The sequence below is a fragment of the Mya arenaria genome, chromosome 2, assembly GCF_026914265.1.
Source record: "Mya arenaria isolate MELC-2E11 chromosome 2, ASM2691426v1".
Classification (NCBI taxonomy): Eukaryota; Metazoa; Mollusca; class Bivalvia; order Myida; family Myidae; genus Mya; species Mya arenaria.
The window spans coordinates 44,414,455-44,437,434 of NC_069123.1; the positions used below are offsets into that span (position 1 = coordinate 44,414,455).

General features: G+C 35.3%; 1 protein-coding gene across 3 annotated transcripts in view; it reads left to right on the forward strand.

The window, feature by feature from the left end:
- The first annotated feature begins 838 nt into the window (after positions 1-838).
- The window catches only part of LOC128243670 (sodium- and chloride-dependent glycine transporter 1-like), a 46,065-nt gene continuing 23,923 nt past the window's right edge, over positions 839-22,980 (forward strand). For all 3 annotated transcript variants that reach the window (XM_052961563.1, XM_052961573.1, XM_052961581.1), the window contains exon 1: positions 839-1,576. In XM_052961563.1, coding sequence (XP_052817523.1) covers positions 1,237-1,576 — 340 coding nt within the window. In that variant the 5' untranslated portion in view covers positions 839-1,236. The remainder of the gene's footprint in view (positions 1,577-22,980) is intronic.

Sequence of the window (22,980 nt, forward strand, 5' to 3'; positions counted from 1 at the left end):
TGACTGGTGCATTAAAATATTATTTTTGGGAATGGCCTTCTGGATACTTTGAAAACTTTGAAATTTATACAAGCCTGCCTTATTGGTATAGTGGAATGTGGCATCGGGACATTATAAGTATATTGTATCACAACACGATTGCAGGATATTGAAAATTGACACTCTTATTCAAAATCAATACATACACTTGTATAACAAAAATAAATGAGTGATAAACCTTTAACTACTTACTAAATAATGATTTTATGGAAAATATTAATTGCTGATATTAACAAGATTATAGCTGAAACGTAAAAATATTAAATGATTGGTGAGTGCTAAAAGATTTAGTGCAATCTTCTATCGGCTTATGACGTAAAAATACCGTGTTTTCTGCACATTTCTTTCAAATTAGACTTGGTATCCTTCATAAGAACCATTGTTTTCGACATTTAGTAATCCTTATTGGTATATTAAAACAACTTTATTAATTGTGATGAATCTTATTTGGGAGTAAGAGTGCATCTTTAACATAATACAGTTATGTACATTTACACGTCACGCTTTCATATTAGTATCCAACTGGATCTAAAAGTTGAAACAATAAAACTGAAGAACAACTAAAATAATTTCGCATTTGAAAACGTTGAGAATAATTAAATCCAAATTAATAAAAAAATTAATGCTCTTTTTTATTCCATTGTCAAAAATATTCGCCATATCATTCAAACAGTATACAATTGCGGACGAAAAAGATCTTACCGGTTCGTCGCGCATCAGAGCCAGGAACTGTAGATACAAACTTATCTATAAATACAATCAAGACAATTCCGCTTTCCTCGCTACTAATACAATTTCTACTGCTACTGTTTGCAAATAAATTAGCGGAACGTGCGCATCAATCACTCAAACGAAGCTCATTCATGCCATTTCGCACCGAAGATACGGTCAAAGACAGCAGTTTCGTTTTGGTACATTCAGAGTTTAGTTTGAAATCGTGCCGTTCTTGTTAATCGCCATTGACGGCATTAGTTTTTTTTGAATTGTGATGTTGGTTGACATACTATAGACGTTGCCATTTATTTGAAATTCGTTAAATAGAATGACATTGCGTCACAAACTTGAAACGCAGTTTTGTTTCCAAACAGAAGTATATAAACAATAAAAAGTGGTGATATTGAAAATTATAAATCTTTACGTTACATTAATATCATTATTGTTTAATATTAAACATAGGATTACCCTTGGTGTGTTACTATGGAACGAGAATCTTTGAAAGAAAAGAGAGATAATGGATATTGTCGTGACAGTTCTAAAAATGGAGAGGACATTTTAAACAGTAATCTTAAGGAAGCCCGAGGAAACTGGGGTAGCAGAATTGAGTTCCTCTTGGCCTTAATTGGATACACTGTCGGTGTAGGGAGTATTTGGCGTTTCCCTATTCTGTGTGCGCGGAATGGGGGCGGGGCTTTTCTCATTCCCTTTTTCATCTTTATGGCCACTTGTGGATATCCCCTCTATTACTTGGAGGTCTCCCTGGGACAGTTCTACGGGAATAGTGCCGGACTTGCGTTCGAGCTCTGTCCTCTTCTTAAAGGTAAATATGGCTTTTATTTATTCGTGTGAGTTTTCGATTTAATATCACTTAAAGGCACACAGTATTGGTTGTTGTTTTTTAAAGTGAAAAAATAATAAAGACAATTGTACACTAACCATATGTTTTTCTTTCGTTTTGACCATTTAAAGGCCTATTTTAAGGAATGTTTGGCATGATTATCCCATGCTGTGCATCTACTGCTAATTGCACTGGTGTCACAGTAGGGGCCAGTCTCCTGTGCATTCGTTTATTAGCTCAGGCCCAGTAAGGGTCAACTTCTATAATAAAACTTTCAAAACGTCACAACAGGATACTCAGATCAGAGATCTGATAAGAGGGATCAAGGCAAGTAGATTAAGACCAATAAACAGAGGTTGTGTACTGTACACATTTTATTATTGAGGGGGGGGGGGTCACTTATAAAAGGCTTAAACTAGGCCCTTGAGTCAAATTAGAGTAAATGGGGAATGGCTTATTGTAAATTCCCTTAGCTTTGTACCTGTCTGTTAAACTCAGTTTTCTGTCTTTAGCACACACTGGAGCAATGTAAACAAACAGGGCTGATCAGAGCAGACGATGTATTTCCGCACACTACTATATACTATATGAAACAAAGATGACCAAGCCAAAAATTCCAGATGTTTTCTTTAAAATGATTGTTTTCCTTTTTTCTGACTGGCAATTTGTTATTTCAACTAGATTTTTTTTTCTGTATGGGCCTTCCCTCTCAAATGTTTAGTATCTATATTCTCATTTCAATCCAAAATAGCAAGGATAAATTTATTCCAAAACTATTTTTTGTCAACATACTATAGTAATGCTTGATGGAATGCATCCACAACCCTTGTACAAATTAACCTTATTGTAAACGAGTTCAGCACGGATACAGTTTAGTCTGCCATAACATAATTCAGATTGTGTTGACACATTTAATTGATATTTAATGTCACTGGCTGGAATCTGGTTTGTGTATTGATAACTGGAAAACAAATGCACATTTGAGTCAAAAAGGAGGGAACCCCAAAAAAGTTATACATGAACATTTGCAAGTCATGGAACTAGGTACTGCCTTCTGTTAAAATACTTACTTTGGGCAGAATAAGAAGACTCAAAAATGGCACAAAATAATCAGGACAAAGCGCGATATATAGTTGACATGACTGAAGAACAAGATATTAACTTAACATGACTGGGATACATACATTTGTAATGATGACACAAGATTTGATAGAGAAGTGCAGGAGCAAATAACATTGAAGCAATGAGGTTCATAAAAACAGATTTTAAAAGACAAATTTGAAAACAGTGTAACATATTTAAACCTGGGAAAAGGCTCACAAGAAATATTACTTAACGGTTCAAAAGGAAAACGTGTAAATACCATTGAAAACAATGAGATTGGAAATGTAACATATATGAAGCTGATAATATCTATCAATACTTTCTGGATATGCTTAAACATGTGGAATAAATTTTTTATCAAGGTTTGTTCACTTTTGTTACTACAGTATTAATTTTGATAGTGAGGCAGGTCGTCTGCTACAAGCAAGCTGCTAGGAATGTAAACACCAGCACGTGGTAATGTTTACAACAAAGAGTTCATAACCCCCAGTACACCAACTAGCCACTCCCCCGGCAATCTCAAATTTTCAATCTGACTGTAGGATTTTTTCCCAAAGTCATGTTTCTAGTGGTGTTTTAAAATCAAAAAAAGCTTGCCCCAGCGCCAACTGGAGGTTTATATAGTCCTGTTGCCCCTTTAACATGATACAAACACACACTTATATGTGCTTTACAAATGTTTGTCTGGTAAGTATAACAAACCGTTTTTCGCCATTTTGTAGAACTTTCTTCCGTTGGTTTAGCCCCATTGGCTGTTTGTTGCAAAAGTGGTTCAAATATATAAATATTATTTTGATGAAGTTCATCTTATATGTCTGAACGGTGCACTCAGGTGCCTTTCTGTTATAGCCGATTGGATCAAATTCATACCCTGTGAGCTATTTAGTTCCACATCTTGAAGTGAATCTATTCTTCAAAATTGTCATAATTAATCTCATTTTGTGTCTGCCAAAGTTTTATTCGTTTAAATTGAATGGCTGAATAATGAAGGTATCGCACTACCTCAATACATTTTGGTCGTGTCCTGCTATTATATGCTACAAATAGAATATACTAGTAACTATATGTCATGTTAAATAACTTCTGAGCACGTGGAAATACTTACAGATGGATTATTTATGAATGCGCAAAGGGAGCCCTTCATTTTAGAAACTTAAATGAATCATTTACTAGTTATCATATGTGATTTAAGAACATTCTAAACTATATGGTATAAATAATTAAATATACATGTATATGAATGTATATCAATATATGAATGAAGTTATCCATAAAGCATTATTTAAAAAGCATTAATAAACGTTTAATATAAGATCACCTTCCAGCAGTACTTTCAGAACTTTGATTTTAAGGGCTGATATTAAAAACTCGCGCCTGTTATAACTGTTCACCACTGTTTCTGATTAATTTAGCATTTTGTTCTTTAAATCACAGTCCGTAGCGTGTCTATCTTGTAAAAAAAGCTTTTCTCCCTTTCAATTAATACGTGTTCGTTTGTCTTTGTTAAAAAAATCATTGTTCCTGTCATTCAAAAAAATAGTAATATAACTCGCGTCATCTAAAGTCAAATTTATTTATATATTGAATATGTTTCTTAGTATATCTGTCTTATCGGATCAGATTTTAAGGCAGTTTAAGAAGGTTTAACAGCACATGGAACTTCTATCAAAGATGATTTTTTTTTGCCGTGTAGGTTGTTGATGTGTGGTGCCAACAATATATAGGTATTCTTGACTCCGAGATGGCTTATCACATGTATAAGTGACAACACAGCAAGAAATTACCGCGTTCCCCTCGTATTTTTGCCAGAAACCAGGAGCCTACATATTTTTTTTTGTATGAATTACCTCTGTAAACTCGGTCGGCATGTATCTGGCATATGCGTTACTTTACACTGGTGAAGTTGCTGTAGGCTAAATGCTATGGCCTACTATTTACACTCCTGCTGCCCTTCATTTAATTTACGCATATTTTTTTCAAATGCATTCATTTATGGATTGATCTCATTTATTCAATAGTTATATTTTCATGTAAAAAATAAGTATTATGATAAATAATAGCAAAGTTTTCTGAAATTGAGTATTTGTTCTTAACCCGTTCACTACCAGGGGCGTAGCTAACCCTCTATTCATGTGGATTCATAATTGTTCTAGGGGGGTTCCGGGGTATGCACTCTCGGAAAATTTTGAAATCCATGGTGCTACGCTGAAATTACCAAAGGACGTCGCCAAACGTGTTATTAAAAGGTCGCAAAGAAGGAAATAAACGTTTTAGTATGACATACGTTCAGTAAGCGTTTGTTTCCGTTTCTCTAAAGCGATGGTAACAATTGTGGTTTTAAATGAAGAGTGTTTCAGTTATAATAAAATTGAATATTAATTTGCACTCAACGTAGTATACAAAATAGGCCATTGACACAGAGATGGTAAAGGAAATGGAACCGACAACATACGCTTGAATAAAGGAATAGCTGATTTTTCTAACGTTGACGTATATCATTAGTAAAATGACGCCACGCTAATAAAATCATTACTTACATTTACACCAATAGTTCATTATTTAATTAAACTGAATTTGTTAAAAAATACTTCATCCGTCTATTCTCTAGAAATCTCATTTAACAAAACCTTACAGTAATTCTTTCTCACACAATCTGCAAAAAAGAACAAACCGATCGTAACCGGAAACAGTTTATCAAATTACGTCCCAAATGCGATAATTCGTGGTTGTAATGGATATGCGCACAGTGATTTAGATTATGTTTATAGTCAAATCGGTCTTTAAATAGTTCTGAGAATAGTGAAGCATTATTTCTTGAAATGTGCGTGAAAACTGTTTTATGGTGACTTTTGAAGCGAGAAATAATAAATCAGGGTTCTAATTATTGTCACAAGATCAGGTTTCCATGAGGCTACAGACGACAGTCTTCAACAAGGGAGGTAATTACAATGTGGCGACCATTAAAAAGGAGTTCCATATGGGCATTTTATCTTCGCCCGTGGGCAAGATAAGAATTTCTAGCATAGTTAAATTATTGCATCTACTTATCTGAGGTGGGAGAAAAACAATTTTCAATTTTCATGTATATTGTTCTGATTCAAAATCTGAACATAATCGAAGATGTTGTGTTCATCAGGTGATAAGATGTTGCGTTCATCGGATGATAATCGCAATTGCCGAAGTTCATTTCATTTAGGGATTGGAAGTTGAGGTTTAAATATATTCCGACAATATCTTCGAAATATTTCTGATCTTAATAAAACGACACTGGTAGATGACGGTTCTGGTGGTAAAAAGTATGTGACGTCGCTGAAACAAATGACGCCATTGATGATGCCGCTGCGGAAACAGCTGACTTCATACTACAATTTGTTAAATATGTATCGACATGATAAATCAGATGAAAATAGAATCAATTTGGTACATGCTAGATCTTGGTATAAATCTCGGATACGTAAATGTAAAACTGATTAAACGTTGAGATTAACTTAAGCACGACATAAACAACTAAGCTGAATTGGACTTTAAAGAAATGTACAGGTGTTAAACCCTCTAATATGCCAATAAATACTCTCGAACAATATTTTAAAAGTGCTAACAACCCAAACGATTCATATTTTATATCTAACGAAGATGCGTGAGAGTTTATAAGTAGATATAAAAATGATGAACTGACTATTTCGTACGATGAAATAAATACCTATTTTACATTGAATGATATTGTAAAAGCTATTAGCCAATTAAAATCTAATAAAAGCGCAGATCCTGATTTATTGTTAAATGAGTCCGCGAGCCTTGCTCATTCTCCACTATAGGGCGCGGGCAGACCTTTATAAACTCAACAACAACAACGTATTGTTAAATGATTGTTTTTATAATTTCTAAAAATATTATATTGCACCTTTCGTCTTTGGTTATTTTAGTTTTTTTATATAGGATATTATCCAGCTAGCTGGTCCGAGGGTTTTGTAATACCATTACATAAAAACGGCTCTATAAGTGATGAAAAAAAACTATCGGGAAATTACATTGTTAAGCACTTTAGATAAACTTTTTACACGAATATTAAACAATAGATTGTCAAATTGGGCAGAAGAATATGGGGTTTATATAGAAGCACGCGCTGAATTTCGTGTGAATATGAGTACGATGATAATGTTTTTGTGTTACATGGTTTAATTATACATTTTTTGAATGAAGGTAAACAATAATACTGGGTTTTTATTGATTTTACTAAAGCTTTTGATTATGTTGTTAGAGAGAACTTGTGGATGAAATTAATACAACTAGGAATTAGAGGTAACATAATTGACATCATTAGATCTATGTATTCGTCTATAAAATCAAGGGTGAAACAATGTAATGAGTTAAGTGAACAATTTCAGTGTGTGTAAGGGGTTCGTCAAGGTGAATGTTTGTCTCTGTTTTTATTTATCATGTTTTTGAATGACATAGAAAATTCTTTTAACTCAAGTGGCTTAGAAGGTTTACAGGTTGCTGTTTTTTAGATGTTGCTTATGTTATAGAAAAACTAAGATAATAGACATTCAAATGTTTTAATCATACAAACAAAAACAAATATCCCACTTCGAAATTGTTCGACCTCGCATATTTGAGTTATTTATAACCTTTTTAAACAATAGGATTCTCAAATTTCATATTCAGATAACGACATCAATAGCTGGGAAAGATTCTCTAGAAACATGTGCTTGCTATGGGGATTTGTTCTTATCAACATAAATTTGAACATTTTATTGTCGTTCAGTGTTCTGTTTGAAACGTTTTACAGTATGAGTTTGCTGTAGTACAAATGTTTTTTTAAATACCATGTCAATTTGAAATATAAGTCAACTTCTTACACAGTTACCATGATAACTGGAGACTAGTTGTTTAAGGAAACTGTAAATATTGTCTTAACATATTAGTATTTTCAATGTTTTTGGAGCATGTCGGCGTCAGACAAGAACATGTTTCGGTTCGTTATTTTTCAGTTGGTCTTTCTGTCTGTCTGTCGATCTCTCTGTCTGGCCGTCCGTCGGTCTGCCTGTCTGTCTTTTCTATGTCTTTGTTTCTTCCATTACTAGAGATATATGTTATGTTATGATAATTTAGTATTTTTTGTCAAAATTGTTAAGAGATCAATAAATCATTGCAAGATATATATACTAACATAATTGTTCTTTCAAAGCGTTTCACTCCATTGTCTTTCAATTTTACTGAACAGTTGACATGTGAAAATGCAACAATCGATCAGTGGATGTTCGAAAATAATTGGTCTGTAACTTTTATCTTATTGCCTGCTCAGAGTATCAAATATAGGGCACTATCAAAAATTCAGAAAAATAACAATTTCTTCATCAAGAATTTCACCATGGGATATTTTGCTTAAAAGCAATTTTTTTAGCTCTTATACTTAAAAAATTGTATTACAGATATAGACAAAAATATTTGATAACTGTTTTTGGTTGGTGAGATATCGATTTTATTTTATCGAGTGAGCACCGAAAGTCATAATTTCACGAAGGGCGAAGCCACCAGTGCAAATATGAACTTTCGGTGACCACGAAGTGAAATAAAATCGATATCTCATTGAAACAAACATATTTTTTTTCTTTTAGTTGTCACTGTCACTGTTGTCGGAAATCACCCGGATTAATTTGTATTTGTGGGGTGGAGAGAAGTGGAGCTGGCGAATGGCGAATTTCTGGTGTTTGTTTGCTTTGCAGATAGATAAAATTTGCAGTAATTGTTTATGCTTTTAATGATATCCAGCTGCTCGAAATATTGTGAAACAAGAGCGGTCAGAGACAGCTATATCCCCCGCCTCATTGGGGCATTTTTGTAACGAAAGCCAATCAATGGTAAGGGTAGTTTCTCAGGAACATAAGAAATGCGTAAAATTAAGAAAGGGCAATAACTCTTCCTAAAAGAATCCCTTCATGAAAGCCCGTAGACATGCCCAGCCTGATTTGATGCTCATCACTCTGTGAAACACTGGTAAAAAATCGCATATAAGTTTTTTATTAGGTAAGAAGTACAAAAGGTGCAAACATGATTACCTGAAAATAGTATGTTTAAAAAGAGATGGAATTATAGTGATGCTGAATCAATATGTGTTATTTTACTTTTGAACAAGTGTCAGTGAAATGAACGTTTAAGAAATTAACATTTTAGCACATGTGACATATCTACATGTGAATCCCGGTAAGGTAATGGTCTGTATATGTTGAGGTATGCTATTGTGCGAGTCACGTTGGGAAAACGATGCTCGCAGTGAAACTGTCTTGTAGATCTCATACTGTCCATTTCATGTAATGCTTCATTATTCACCTTTATTTTGTCCTTTGAGAAGTTAATGAGTTTAAGACCTTGTCTAGATGTGACTCTGCTGAGTATTGTGTACACTTGGCCTGGCATAACAGAAGTGACTTGTGAGGGTTTTTCAAGATTTGCTATTACATGTTCGTATGTTCCACCTTGAGACTTGTGGCTTGTAATAGCGTATGCTAATACCAGGGGAAACATTGTTCTCTCCACTGTAATGAAGGCTGGCTTTGTTAGAAGGAATGAAGCTGTGACTGCTGTTATAGGAACACATTTCTTCAAGTGGGAAGGGCTTCCCATTTTAGCAGTTTTACCAACTATTTGGTCTCCAAAATCAACATATATTGTCCCTTTTAGGTGAGACTGCGGTAGTTGAACATGAAAAACTTTGCCGATTATTCCATTGACCAAGTGGTCAGATATATCAACGTTCTTCGTTAACATCACCTTTGCCCCATAGGCCAAAGTTATCTTCTTTGGTAGGTTTCCTGTGTTGTATAAGCCAATATTTTCAGGCACTGAAACATTGACAGTGTTTGTATATTTGTCTCTTTTTGAATCAACAGCATTAATTGTGACTGTGTTGTTCAACTTAATGACTTCTTGCTGGTTGTGGACATCAACTTGTTGTTGGTTAGGTAGATATGGACTGTGTCTGCCGAGACTTGGTAGTGTCAGTGTTGTGCAACTGTAGCAAAGCATGTTCATCATCTTCTGAGACTTGACCTACGCGGATACGTGACAGTATTTGCGCAAAAAGCGGATCGTTCCTTTGTCGCATTATATCTGTTAGTTCAAAAAGTTTAAAGAACTGAGTCCAAAGTGAACCTGCTAGAGCCTCATAACCGTGGGATATAGGTTTGAAAATAGGTTTGTCACCCACAGGATTTAGTTGAAGGAGGTCTCCCACTGCCAGAATACTGATACCAGCAAATGGAACAGTATACTCTTGAAAAATATCTTGTAGTGCCGCTGACAAATTTGACAAATTCTTGGCTCCAAACATTGATATTTCATCAGCAATGATTAGCCTCAAGTTTGCATAAGTGAATCGAAGAGTATTCAACTTTTCTGCACCTGGTTTTCGGTACTGTATATCGTTTTTTTTTATCTGTCTTTTAATGGAAGGGCAAAAGCTGAGTGAAGTGTAACTCCATTGATGTTGGCTGCTGCTTTTCCTGTGGATGCAGTGAGTATTACTGGAGGTTGATCTGGATTCTGTCCAGGTAGACGTAAGACACGTGACACACCTTGGTAATGGCATGTATAAGGTGTGATTTTCCCACACCTGCTCCACCACTGAGGAAAATGTAGAATGTTAATGGAGACATTACATGCTTCAAGACAGTGGACCATACCATGATGGAGTCAAACATTTTTCTTTGTCTTTCATTCAATGAATGAACATGCTTGTTAAACTCGTCATCTTTCATAAGTGGTGCAGCAGTCAGAGAAAATACTTTAGGGCTATCTTTGGTCGAATGATACCCTTTTACATGATCTTTTGGCAAGTTATCTGTATCAATGAATGCATGATTTGGATCAAAACATGTATTATCAGAATTGTCTTTATCTTGTTCAACTTGAGTGGCTACTTCTTGCCACATCTCCGGTTGTTGTTCAGTTGGATCGAAGGTATCAAGGACTGTTTCCACTTAATCATAGTATGGTTCAAACCTTGTCATGTTAGGTATCAAAGCATCTTTATTTTCTTTAAACAGTTCCTTGTATGTGTCATACTTTATTAAATCTTTTCCTATACGCCATGGTAAATAAAGAAGTAGTAATCTGTGGTAGTACTGATCTTCATCATTTTCCTTAGACACAAAATGATAGCGTATCACCTGTGGTTTCTTTCGTCTTGACATTTTACCTCAGCCACCACTGAGTGTGATCAATGATGAAGTTTGAGCTGGGCAACCTCTTCTGTTTCTTCAGAGTTGGTGTCATTTTCAGCTTTTGAATGATGTGTGTAATTTGCAACAAAATCTGCAAGACAAAGGTCTTCTAGAGATTTGGTTCTGGCAGCATACTTTTCATGTACATCAGGCACAAAGATATCTTCGTCATGATCATTCATCCTGTTGATTACATGCTGTGGTTTTAGCATTTTTGTTCTGTTTTGCTTAAAGTCTGTTGATATAAACTAGACTTTCATAACTGCTTCATGATGTGAAACTTCACGACCTTTTCTCAGTATGTTTGCAATGCTAAATAGCTTCTCTCTTATGTTGTTGTCATTAGCCTCTTTGCTGGCTTTACGCATCAATTCTGACATAGTTTTTTTCTGGTTTGCAGATGTATGATGATATGTAAGCAATGCATGCCCACATAGATGTTATAATCTGAATGTCCATATTTGATTTTAAGCACCTGAGGATTGTGGGATTGTAGTTATTAACAAAGATGTCTGATGGTTTTCTCATCATAACAACATGTGTTCTTCTAACTGAAACTGTTAGGACTGGGTTGTATTCCTGTTCGGTAATACCGATACTGGATAGTAAGTCTTTCAACGCTGGAGGTTGATCAGTTGTATTCAGGGTCGATAACGCTGCATACATTTTAGATAAGACATCAGATGCAAATTATTTTAAAGCATTGGCATTTTTATCTGAAGGAACTCTGGAAACAATTGTTTTTTTTATATGGACATCTTGGAAAACCAAACCTGCAATTGCATCCCTTTTTCTTTTTACATGTTCTTGTGTGGTGACACTAACTCAAACAGTTCTGGGTCAGTTTCTTTGTCTGGAATACTGCATGATATGTATTTGTCTGCAAAGGTTGTAAAATCAATGTCTTGGTCACCGTCCAATTTTGGTGCATCACGGATATGTACTGCAGCATGGAAATGTGCAGTGCCACGTCCCTGCATTTCTTTCCGTAAGTCATAATTCAACACTTCACCAACTGGATGTAGACCACTAAGGATGACTTTACCCCAGAGTTGTTCAAATATATAATCTATGTGTCGAGCAGCAGTGACAGGGTTTCGCTGAAGCCACATTCGTTTTGTATCCCAGTTCATCACTGAAACTTCTGTTTCAGTAAAGGTTTGGCCACGTTGCTGGGCCACAACTTATATCACCTGTGGCCAGTGGAATTCTGCTGCCGACCCAGTGATGAAAAAGGTATATGGACCTAGCTGTCTCAGTTTTGCCATCATGTCCAGATGCATCTGCTTGAAATATTGTGAAGAGCCTCTTATATTTCGGAATGCTGCAAAAAGCTGATTTTGAGAGAGAAGTCTAGATATTCTTTGAGGTCTTTCACAGAAATTTGTTCTTGAAACTGTTTTCTTGTTGTGATATTAATGTTTTGTTTTACTGATTCTCTTTCTAACCAGTCTAAGGCAGCAAATGTGTATTCTGGACTGCGAAACGACCATCTTTATGTAAGAGCCTAGCATTAACATATTGTTTAGCAGTATTTGGACTTGGGCGTGGTGTTTCCTGGTAGTATGTATTTGTAGCTGTTTGGAAGAGTGTTGGAAATGCCAAAGCCTCCCACTGTGGCTCTTTTATAATCGTAATGGGCTTTTTTCCTTCACCTGGAGCCAGGTTCAAAATTTCATTGGTTTTTATTTCAGGACCGCTAACTGGTTGTATACATGTATCAGAATTGATTGCGCGGCTGTTCTGCAAGTCTGTGATGAAGTCAGCTGAATTTTCATTTTTTACTTCATCTACACTATCAATTACTTCACTTTGTCCAAGTGAAGATTGATTGTTGGCATCACCGTCTGTTTCAGTAGTTGACAAATCAGGTTTTGGGGCAGGTTCAGTTTCAGTTGCAGCATTCAAAAACTGAGTGTGTTCTCTAACACTAACATCAACCCAGCCTTCCCGGATTTGAACAGTGTTTTACAATGGATTTATTTGTTTTAATATAGCTAAACCACTTCAGGCCTGATGAACTGAGTGTGAACAGAATGTCGATCAGATAGTCTCCTTTTTAGGGCTAAAGTTATAATCTGGCTTTCGTTTGATCTTTTAAGTAAGAGTTGATAAGATTGGTTTCATTAACAATCATGATGACTAGAGAACTGTGGTATTTGTACAACTGAAAATGATGAAAGGTCTCCAGTGTGTACAGACATTGGCGAGTGTGTTGTCTTAGTTGACTGATATCGTAATTTTGTAATTGAGGTCTTTTTCCAACAATGATACAGCAAATGCAATAGCCATTAGTCCAAATATGGGGTAGGTATTTTGTTGTTTAACACTTGGATACACTAAATGTTCCACGAATGCTTTGCTGTACACACATGACAATTGTCGAATTGCTTCAGATCGATGTCTATAGTTTTGAAGTGAATCATATAAGAACAACTTCTTTCTTCTGGAATCGTAGTAGGATGTTACCCAATGGTCTGTTAAATGGTGGATTAGGATAAAATTGTTGTTGAGTGGCAGCTGGTTAAGTGGATCCAGTGGCTGTGTGGCAAGAAACATCAACTCCACAGGTGTGTAATATCCTGCCACTGTGTCTGAGTGTAGAGGAGTGTGAGCCTTCATCAGATTCAGCATAGCCATTGGAATCTCATAAGGGAGTTTAGTGTTGTTATCACCAAGAAGTTGATCCAGACGTAGGGGACTGTAGTCCATTACCGCCTGCAAAGAAATAGGAAGGTTTAGTAACAATTAAAAGAGTTTTACTTTCCATCTTTCTAAAGCATGTGATTATTTGGGGGAAAAATCAGGAAATAAATTTGCCCACTATAATGAGGTAAAAAACTGTGTAAAGGGCAACCAGACCCTACCTAGCAAAACCCCCGGACCCTCCAGATTTTTCTGGACTTTTCAAATGTTTTTCATTTTCTGGTGTTTTTTAGCTGTTTTACATGGACTCAAACTAAAGAAAAGTTAAATTAAAAAAAACCTTACCAACCCTACCTAATCTTTTCAAAACAGTTTCCCTAAACAGAGATATTTTTTTGCCTTATTGGAAGTTGTTTATAAAGGTATTCAACACCAATGAATAATAACCACTTTAACAAGTTGTCTCTTTGTAATGTTCTTATCTAAATTACAATTTTAAGGTAATAGAAGAACAAATGTACGTAAAAGTGGTGAAAATATTAAGTCAGGCCTTTACAAAAGGATGGATCATGGTATTAACTAGAGAAATTGAATAACAGTAACCAACTAACCAATGAATGTTGAGGCAAGTTAGGTTGAGCTGTTGACATGTTCTGCTTCGCTACTCCCTCTGTAGTTGCAGGTACAGGCTTTGCTCTCAACCCAGAATGTGAGGTGCCGGGATCTTGCTGAGCAGAACTGCATACTGGCTCTGTAAGATGCGTATGCGTTGGTACTGCCTCCTAGAACAAATCAGATATAATGGTTAATGATCACTAGTATATCACATGGTGTAAAACTGAACTGTTAATCTTGAATAATGAGAAATAAGTATAGGGAATACTCGCAATATCATTATTTTCACAATAATATGTTGTGATACAGACATGATATTTATAACTATTAGTTGTTTATATAGGCATACATGCCATAACATCCCGAACATCCGGGGTTGTCATGGAAAGTGATTTGCCGGAGGATGCAAGTTTGTCCCAGAAAATCATAGATTTTAAAATAAAAATTATTACTAGATGGATGTCGGCGGAACGCCAACAATGTCGAGCCCGCTGCTTATTCTAATAGTAAGGTCAAGTTAGGGAAATTTCATTGACCTTGGAGCATAACCTTGCCCTTTTACTGACGGACATGGTTCTTGCATGCGACAATTTTGGCATTTGACCTTGAAGCATGACCTTGACCTTTAACTGACGGACATGGTTCTTGCGCGCGACACACCGCCTTCTGGTGTTGATCATTTATGCAAAGATATTTTGAAATCGGTTGGTTAATGAGGGAGATATAGCCCGGACACAAAATCCGGACGACACACTAACGGACGGACTGACTGACTGACTGACTTCCTTACTAACGAACAGACACCGGACCGCCGTTGTGACAACTATATCGAGCTTCCGCAAGCGGGCTCGACAAAAAATGACAGTAGTATACATGTTTAAAATAATGTAGAATACCGGATGGTAGGCATGTCACGTCTGTTTAGCTGTATTTTGTCTTCTTTTGTATTGTCTGTCATTTTTGGCTTTATTCCTATATCCTCGAGACCCGACTTTTTTAGGCATCTTTTGGCAGCCAGTGGTTAGGTTTATCACTATAGACTATACAATCTACATGAATCTGAAATGGTTTTATTTCAACATTATAATATTACATACATACATCAATAAAAAAAGATGAAGAAGTATCTTTTTTATAAAGCAGCCAGTATGTAATTATCTGTAGAAGAAAGAAAATTGTAGACTAATACATTTTCCATTGAAGTAGGTTTTCATGCTTATTATTGAAATACTAAGAGAACAGAAATTATTTGAAAATAAATGTCAATTGTTTTCATTTCAAAATGACTGCTTTAAAATTGGAATAAAATAGAAGATTGCGAACATGGAATTATGAGTATTAACGGCATTTATCCATTGAAAAGTATGAATAATATTTCTTCAGAATGTGTTTAAAAAATACATCAAATTGCCATCATATGTGAAATGCATAAATGATAAATGAAATGTGATGTCATGACAAGTACTGAAATACAATGTCCATACACAAGATAACTTCCACTTACACATGAAAAAGACAAATATCATATCTGCCTTAAACAATATGAAACATTTTGTAAGTAGTGATATACAATGTTCTTCATGAACCTATTCTTAAAATAGAAGGAAACATTTGAACAATAAGTTTTAAAGAAAAATGATATTTCTGCCTTAGAAAAATATAAAATGTTGTGGCTTTGTAAAGAAAAATGAGATTTTTGCGTTAGAACAATATAAAATATTGTAGCTTTGTAAATAGTCAGATAAAGTGTTCTTCCTGAACCTATCTTTAAAAATGAAGGGAACATTTAAACAATCAGTTCTATGAACAATAAGCATCATTTCTGCCTTAAAACAAAATGAAACATTTTGTAAGTAGCGATATACAATGTTCTTCATAAACCTATTCTTAAAATAGAAGGAAACATTTGAACAATAAGTTTTAAAGAAAAATGAGATTTCTGCCTTAGAACAATATAAAATGTTGTAGCTTTGTAAATAGTCAGATAAAGTGTTCTTCCTGAACCTATCTTTAAAAATGAACGGAACATTTAAACATTCAGTTCTATGAACAATAAGCACACAAAGTAAATTAAGCAGTGTCCTAAAATATTCGTCACTTTCATCCTTCCTCTAAATCTCTTCCTTCTTCTTCTTCTCTTTTGGCTGAGAATCATCAGCACTGTCAAGTTGTGGGGTCTGACTTTCAGCACTGTCACTGATAATCAAAATCAGTTTCATCAAATACTTTATCAAGCAAGGTATCTGGCACCTGTTCCTGTACTATCTTTTTTTCCATCTGAGCCTGGAGTTTATTTAATTTTGACAGAATATCTCTCTTCTCATTTGTGAGGTACGATGCATGTTACTGCAAGCTAATTATTTTCTGTGAGTCAGCAGAACTTCTTAACATTGCAGATTTCAATGAGTTGTGTGTAGAATTTCTGAAGTTCTTCACATCTTGCCGCATTGACTCTAAGCAATTCCTAACATCTTGGTGCTCTCCGACAGATATTGAGAATAATGACGCACGCAGTTGAATGTCTAAATGGAGTGTAAATGAATCAATGTTTGAGCTTACGTTTTCCAGGCTCGACTTTCTCTTCATTGTAGGTGTCATTGGATTGATTGAAGTAGGACTTGCAGCAGACACACTTAGATTATGGTACGTCCTTTTGATTGAAGGAGTCATTGGACTGCTTGAACTAGGACTTGAAGCAGACACACTTGGACTACATAACTTTGTCTTGTTTGGAGTAGTCATAGGACTACTTGAACTAGGACTTGAAGCAGGTTCACTTGTATTGGGCAATATATCGCTTTCTTTTTGTCCCTCAGACACATTTGTACGACAGCCAAATCGATCGCTCTCTTTTTGCCCGTCAGACACATTTGGACTACAAGATTCATCCTTCTCTTTTTGTCCCTCACTTGGCATATTTGATGTTTTCAGTCTTGGTCAATGAAAGCTGACAATACAGGTATGAAATGGATGATGATGTGTATTCTAGAAAAAAGGTGAAGCCACTTATGCCAGTAATCCTGAAGTGTATTGCTGTCTGCAGGTGAAGTATATGAAACCGATATGGATGTGAGGAAAATATGCAATTTTATACACAATTACCCATGTAATTGGTACACATGTACTAAAGCGCTAAACTAAGACGTATGTTTGGAAGAGGAGTGGGATTACATGATTACACTTCAGCATGCCTGTGTACGGTGCCACCGCGAGAAGGCGTGGCTCCATTGTGCTCATACAACTGCACTCGCTACATGTGTGGTGTCACAGACTTTTTCAGACGCAATGACATGTATTGTAACTTAAGGAATAAGCGGTAGTGTTCCTCATCAAATGCTAATTAAATATTGCATTTCATAACTGTATTGTTGTGTTTAGTTTGGTATAAACTTACAATAAAATATTGACCATTTTTTTAAATATCTTATATAATAGTTTTAAGCAATTGTTACATTTTATGTAATTTTGTTAAACCTACTTACAGAATATAGTAATTGCATCTGTTAGTTAATGTTATTTTTTGCAAGTTCTTGACTAATTGTGAAATGGTGGGTTTGAAGGTGAAGTAGAGGTGATTACATGAAACATTTAGGTGGCAAAACAAGTTTAAGAAAAGCCTTTCCCTGGTAAGTGTTTACAGTTAATTTTCACTATATACATAACAAGTGCAATTGTATAAGCACAATCGGCACCATGAGGGAATGCAAGCACAAGGTTAATGCAGTACAAGGACGGTTAATACAGCTGTGAGCACAAGGACAACACAAGCAAACTACAGTTTAAAGATTAAAATAATTTAAAAAATCTTACCTTTAAAGTTTTGTATGTAGTAAGAATCCTCAAAATATGACTACTCAGCAAAAAAGCATGGATGTGAGTGATACAAAGGGCAAAAACTTCATTGAATCGCGAAAACTAAAACAATATGTGTTGAATCCATTCGTATTTATCATTCTGTTAATGTACAAAAATTGCAAGAGAATTGTTAGTGGAAAACTCGTGGACGCATGAGTGTGAATAATTTACAAAGGACAATAACTGTCAAAATGAACCACAAAAGCCATACAATATGTGCTGCATCAGTTGATGTTTATCACTCTGGAAAAAAAATAACTGGTTTGTCCCTGTTAGTGTCTTGTTTTAATTGACAAACATAGGAGTTGCGAAGAAAAAAATGTAAAGTGATAAATTAACAAAAGGCAATAACTCTTTAAAAAAAATCAAATAATAAAAGCTGGACATTACGCGCTGCAACACTTGAAAGTTTGGTAGAAATTGCATGAAAAACATAAGAGGAGTTGCGAAGAAACAAATTTTATATGTTAAATAAACGAAGGGTAATAACTCTTTCAAAAAAGGTCAAATCGCAAAAGCCTGACAATATGCGCTGCGTCATTGCAAAGAAACCAATTTTAAATGTAAGATAATCAAAGGGCAATAACTCTTTCAAAAAAGGTCAAATTGCAAAAGCCTGACAATATGCGCTGCGTCACTATATAGTCATCAATCTGTGAAAGTTTGGTATAAATTGCATGAAAAACGTAAGAGGAGTTGTTGCGAAGAAAACAATTTCAAATGTAAAAAAGGGCAATAACTCTTTCAAAAATGGCCGAATCGCGAAAGCTCGACAATATGCGCTGCGTCACTTTATGATCATCAATCTGTGAAAGTTTGGTAGAAATCGCATTCGAAATGTAAGAGGAGATGCAAAGAAATGAATGTGGGACGGACGGACGCACACGCACACGCACACACGCACGCACGGAATCGCGCTTACCATTACTATATCCCCTCGCCTTTTCAAGGCGGGGAATCAAAATTGGTGTGCATGAAGCAAAATCATGCAGATAAATATTTGCGTGTTTCGGGCAGCTTATGGCCTCTTCTCCGGATTGGACATGACATTTTCCGATGAACGTGTTATGCTGGAAGGTATGCCGGTTATCGCAGTTGATTAGAGAAGGTCGGCTTCTGGGTTTAGGTGAGAAAAACTGATTTTCGTTTTCTCTTCTTAATTGATAGTTGTGAGTGCTGGGTTTGCAAATTATGTTTTGAAATTACAAATAAGCATGTGATTCATTTCAATTCTGATGATGTGTCTTGCAAATCAAGTTTCGTCAACAAACTCCATTTTGTTTTTTGGGGCAGGTGCCTAAAAAATATATATCATAGTATACAAGTTCTATTTAAAGGAAGCTATTTTAGCTGAATTAATATGTTTTTTAATTTGTATGGTCACAACAAGGAAATCAACCACAACTGTAGTTTCATCAAGGGAGACAAATTCGGAGAATTGTAGTGTTTTTTTTAAAGTGAAATATCAAAATTTTATTTCACTGTTTCAAAATGGTATTTCAGTTTCAAAATAGTGAAATATCAATTTTATTTCAATGATTAATCTGTATAAACCACCGGAAAGCATATAGTGAGTCAAATGTGTTCTCTTATATTATTTATTCCATTTTAATTCAGAAGTTTTGAATTTGACTTATTTTTTGCAGAAAAAAAATGATAAACATTAAATTTCCAAAGGCCATTACTCTGTCAAAAAATACGGATTAAAAAATATATATAGCATATTTGAGTAATGACAACAATTTAAAAGGATGAATCATTTTACATGAATTTATTAATTACGTTTTTAATGCTCTTATAGGGTCACTTAACGCATAAAGTTCATTAGCATAGAGCGTCTGTTTGACTGCGGTATGGATCGTTTTCGTCTTGAAAGAGGCATTGGAACTTGTGTGTTTTGCTCACGGAGCACAAAACCTCAAAAACATACTTATTATGGTTATTTGAAAAGTACTTTTTATATGAAGCTATGACTTTTATCGCATATTATTAAACATTTGGTCTTTAAATATGTATATCAATTTAAGTGACACAATTTCCAGACAAAACGTCTTTTCCTGGGACAATCGGAACTACTTGGTCAACCTCGGATGTATGCTGTTACATCAGTAGAAATAGTTCGTAAACTATTATATGAATTTATTTAGCAAAACAATAAGACTCCTCAGAGAACAGTGCTTATGATTAACTGCTAAATCGCAAATATTATGCGATCTTCTTGCAGCGAAGTTAAATATAATGATTTTTGGACTAGGGCACTTGTGGCCTAGTTCATAGCTGTAAACACGCGATCTGCATTCTCAAGCCGTATCTGGGGATTCACTGACGTAATGTATTCATACGCTGTATTTTGATTGGATTGCCGTTAGCGAATTTGAATAATCAAAGTAGTATCAGAACTGATTACAATGAAAACATCCAATAAAAATAGTTCTCCTAACAAGAGAAGCTAATTGTATGTTCTTTTAATGAAGCACAAGAAATGGATACGTAGCGAGTGAGTTTATCGGGTTAACCACATGAATGTTCTTGCATACGGTCAGATTAAATGCAATAAGAATATGAACATATTGGAAAAGTACGCATCGACATTTTTCCGTTCAATGCTTTTTATTGATAGACTGGTAGCCGCTTTCTCTTTTATCCGAAAAGAGACCAGTATCAGCTAACCACGGTGCCCATCGCGCATTCGAAATGTCTTGTGGGTACGTAAACCGAATCAAGCGTGCGGTCTAAGTAGTAAACAACCAGGATATTTGGTTTAAAAAAAGTATTGTTATCCTTTGTATAGAATGTTGGTATTAATTTATTAACAGGGCTGTTCTTTTTTTCGACATAATTTGCATGTTTCCGTGACATTTTCTTTTCAAATACAAAGTTTATTTTTTAACTAATCATTGCATGGCTCTCAGTACTTTTTTAAATACAGCATGATTTTTGGTATTGATTGTTTAAATACTATTAATGTAAAATAAAACCATATGCCGCGTACCTGTATAACGTTATAACTTGTGTTTTTGAGGAAAAGTTAATTCGGGTACCAGTCTACTGTATTGACTCATTCACTCTGATCAGAGCGGCCGAATGATTCACACATGTACATGCTATCACTACTTCCGGATGCTGATGATGTGAATTTTATACGTGTTTTATTGAAGAAATTTATCAATAAAGTCGCCATTGAATGATTACCATACTCAAACGGATTTATTGTCATCTTACCGTGGGTAGCATGTTTAATTTGACACGTAGATAATCGTTTGATAAAATCATGTGATTTCAATTTTGCAAAATGGAGATTAAGAAATATCAAATATGCGCATACTTATTTATGAAGTTTCATTCTAAATGAAGCCAAATGTATGAATATGTGCACAGCATCTGGCTTATGAATATGATGAGTGTTTACCTATGTGCAAAGTATTGGAGCCATTCTCAGTGTAAGTACATTTTGTTCAATGACATTGTGATAAACCATCGCCATTTGTAAAACAATCTTGCCTTCTCACTTTTGATTTCCACTCTTATTATGCACCAGTCAATTGTTACCACCCCCCTCGGGGTATACTAGGGAAAAGGGCAGTGTTTTCACCTTTCATGTGTCCTCGCAGTGCCTGATGATTGCGGTGGTTTTGTCTTCCCGCAAAATATAGCGAGGAATTACCCTTACCTAAGATCCTTGGGGTGCGAGATTATTTGGCAGGGATTTTATCACCAGTTCGTTCCCGCAGGGCAGGGCAGGGATTTTATAGGGGATTGGTTGGACTGAAAGTCAAACTATTTTCCAGACCTGGAGGGGGGGGGGCGTGGTTATATTTGACTTGTGCATAAATTACAATTTTTTTTGAAGACGCTTTGAGCTCACTTTTTGTTTCCTAGCCAAGAATGAAAATCAGTCATCAGTCAGAGATACAGTATGGTGATGCATTGTTGATAGATCAATATAAATTTGAGAAATATTTGAGGGAAAGGTATTTGGTTAAATAATTTATAAATGTAACTTTTGAGTTTTTTAGGCTGTAGGCCGCTAGGCCTGCAGACTTTTATAACCGTATCTCGGAAATCGCATCGGCGGATCGACATAACATTTTTAACTTTTAGCGAATTAATGCGCGCACGGGCGTATCAACCCTAGCGCGGTTAGAACTGCGTTGGTCAACGACCTAATTTACATTAACATCGAAAATACCTAGTAAGCAATCTGCTCTAATTGCTACGGACTGCGTTCTGCATATTGATCAGATTGCTAAAAGTAGCGCCGTAATGAGTCTTCAGTCTATGTTATCCGGTTAATATGGTTTGGAAACGCTGCGTTTTTCGTAATATAACGCAAATTTTATATATTTTGATATCGGCGAGTTACAGAACGCAATATAGAAAAGCAGAATCGGCAAATAGTTGCAAAATGAACGCGTACTGAATCCAATAAATACATGTATTGTATACCTGTGTTTAGATTTTGCTTCGACCGGGGACCGATAATATCTACATGTACAATGTAGTTAAGAATAGAATGTGGGTATCGCATTCAGACAGGTTTATTCCCCGGAGAAGTCGTTAAAAGACGGAAAAATATGGATCGTATCATGATGCTATAAAATGCTAATTAGGCGTAAGATATCAAACCATAATGTTTTAAATGAAATTATGATACTTCATTTTTATCCTACAATCAGTTTTTTCATAAGTATAATTTCTTCGTTTTAAATTGCCTAAATCGGCTATTACTTGACATTTTTATTGAGATTTTGTTAGTTTTTAATTTTGTTTGTAAAATGTTTGTCGCATAAAACCATTATCTTGTGTAAGTACATACTAACAACCTTTTAACCATTTATTAAATGAATATTATACACTTTTACAATCAAACCGCGTAAAGCGTTGACAGGCTATAGACCTGCTACAATTTTTGTCATAGTCATGTAATGCCGAATGAAACGGAAA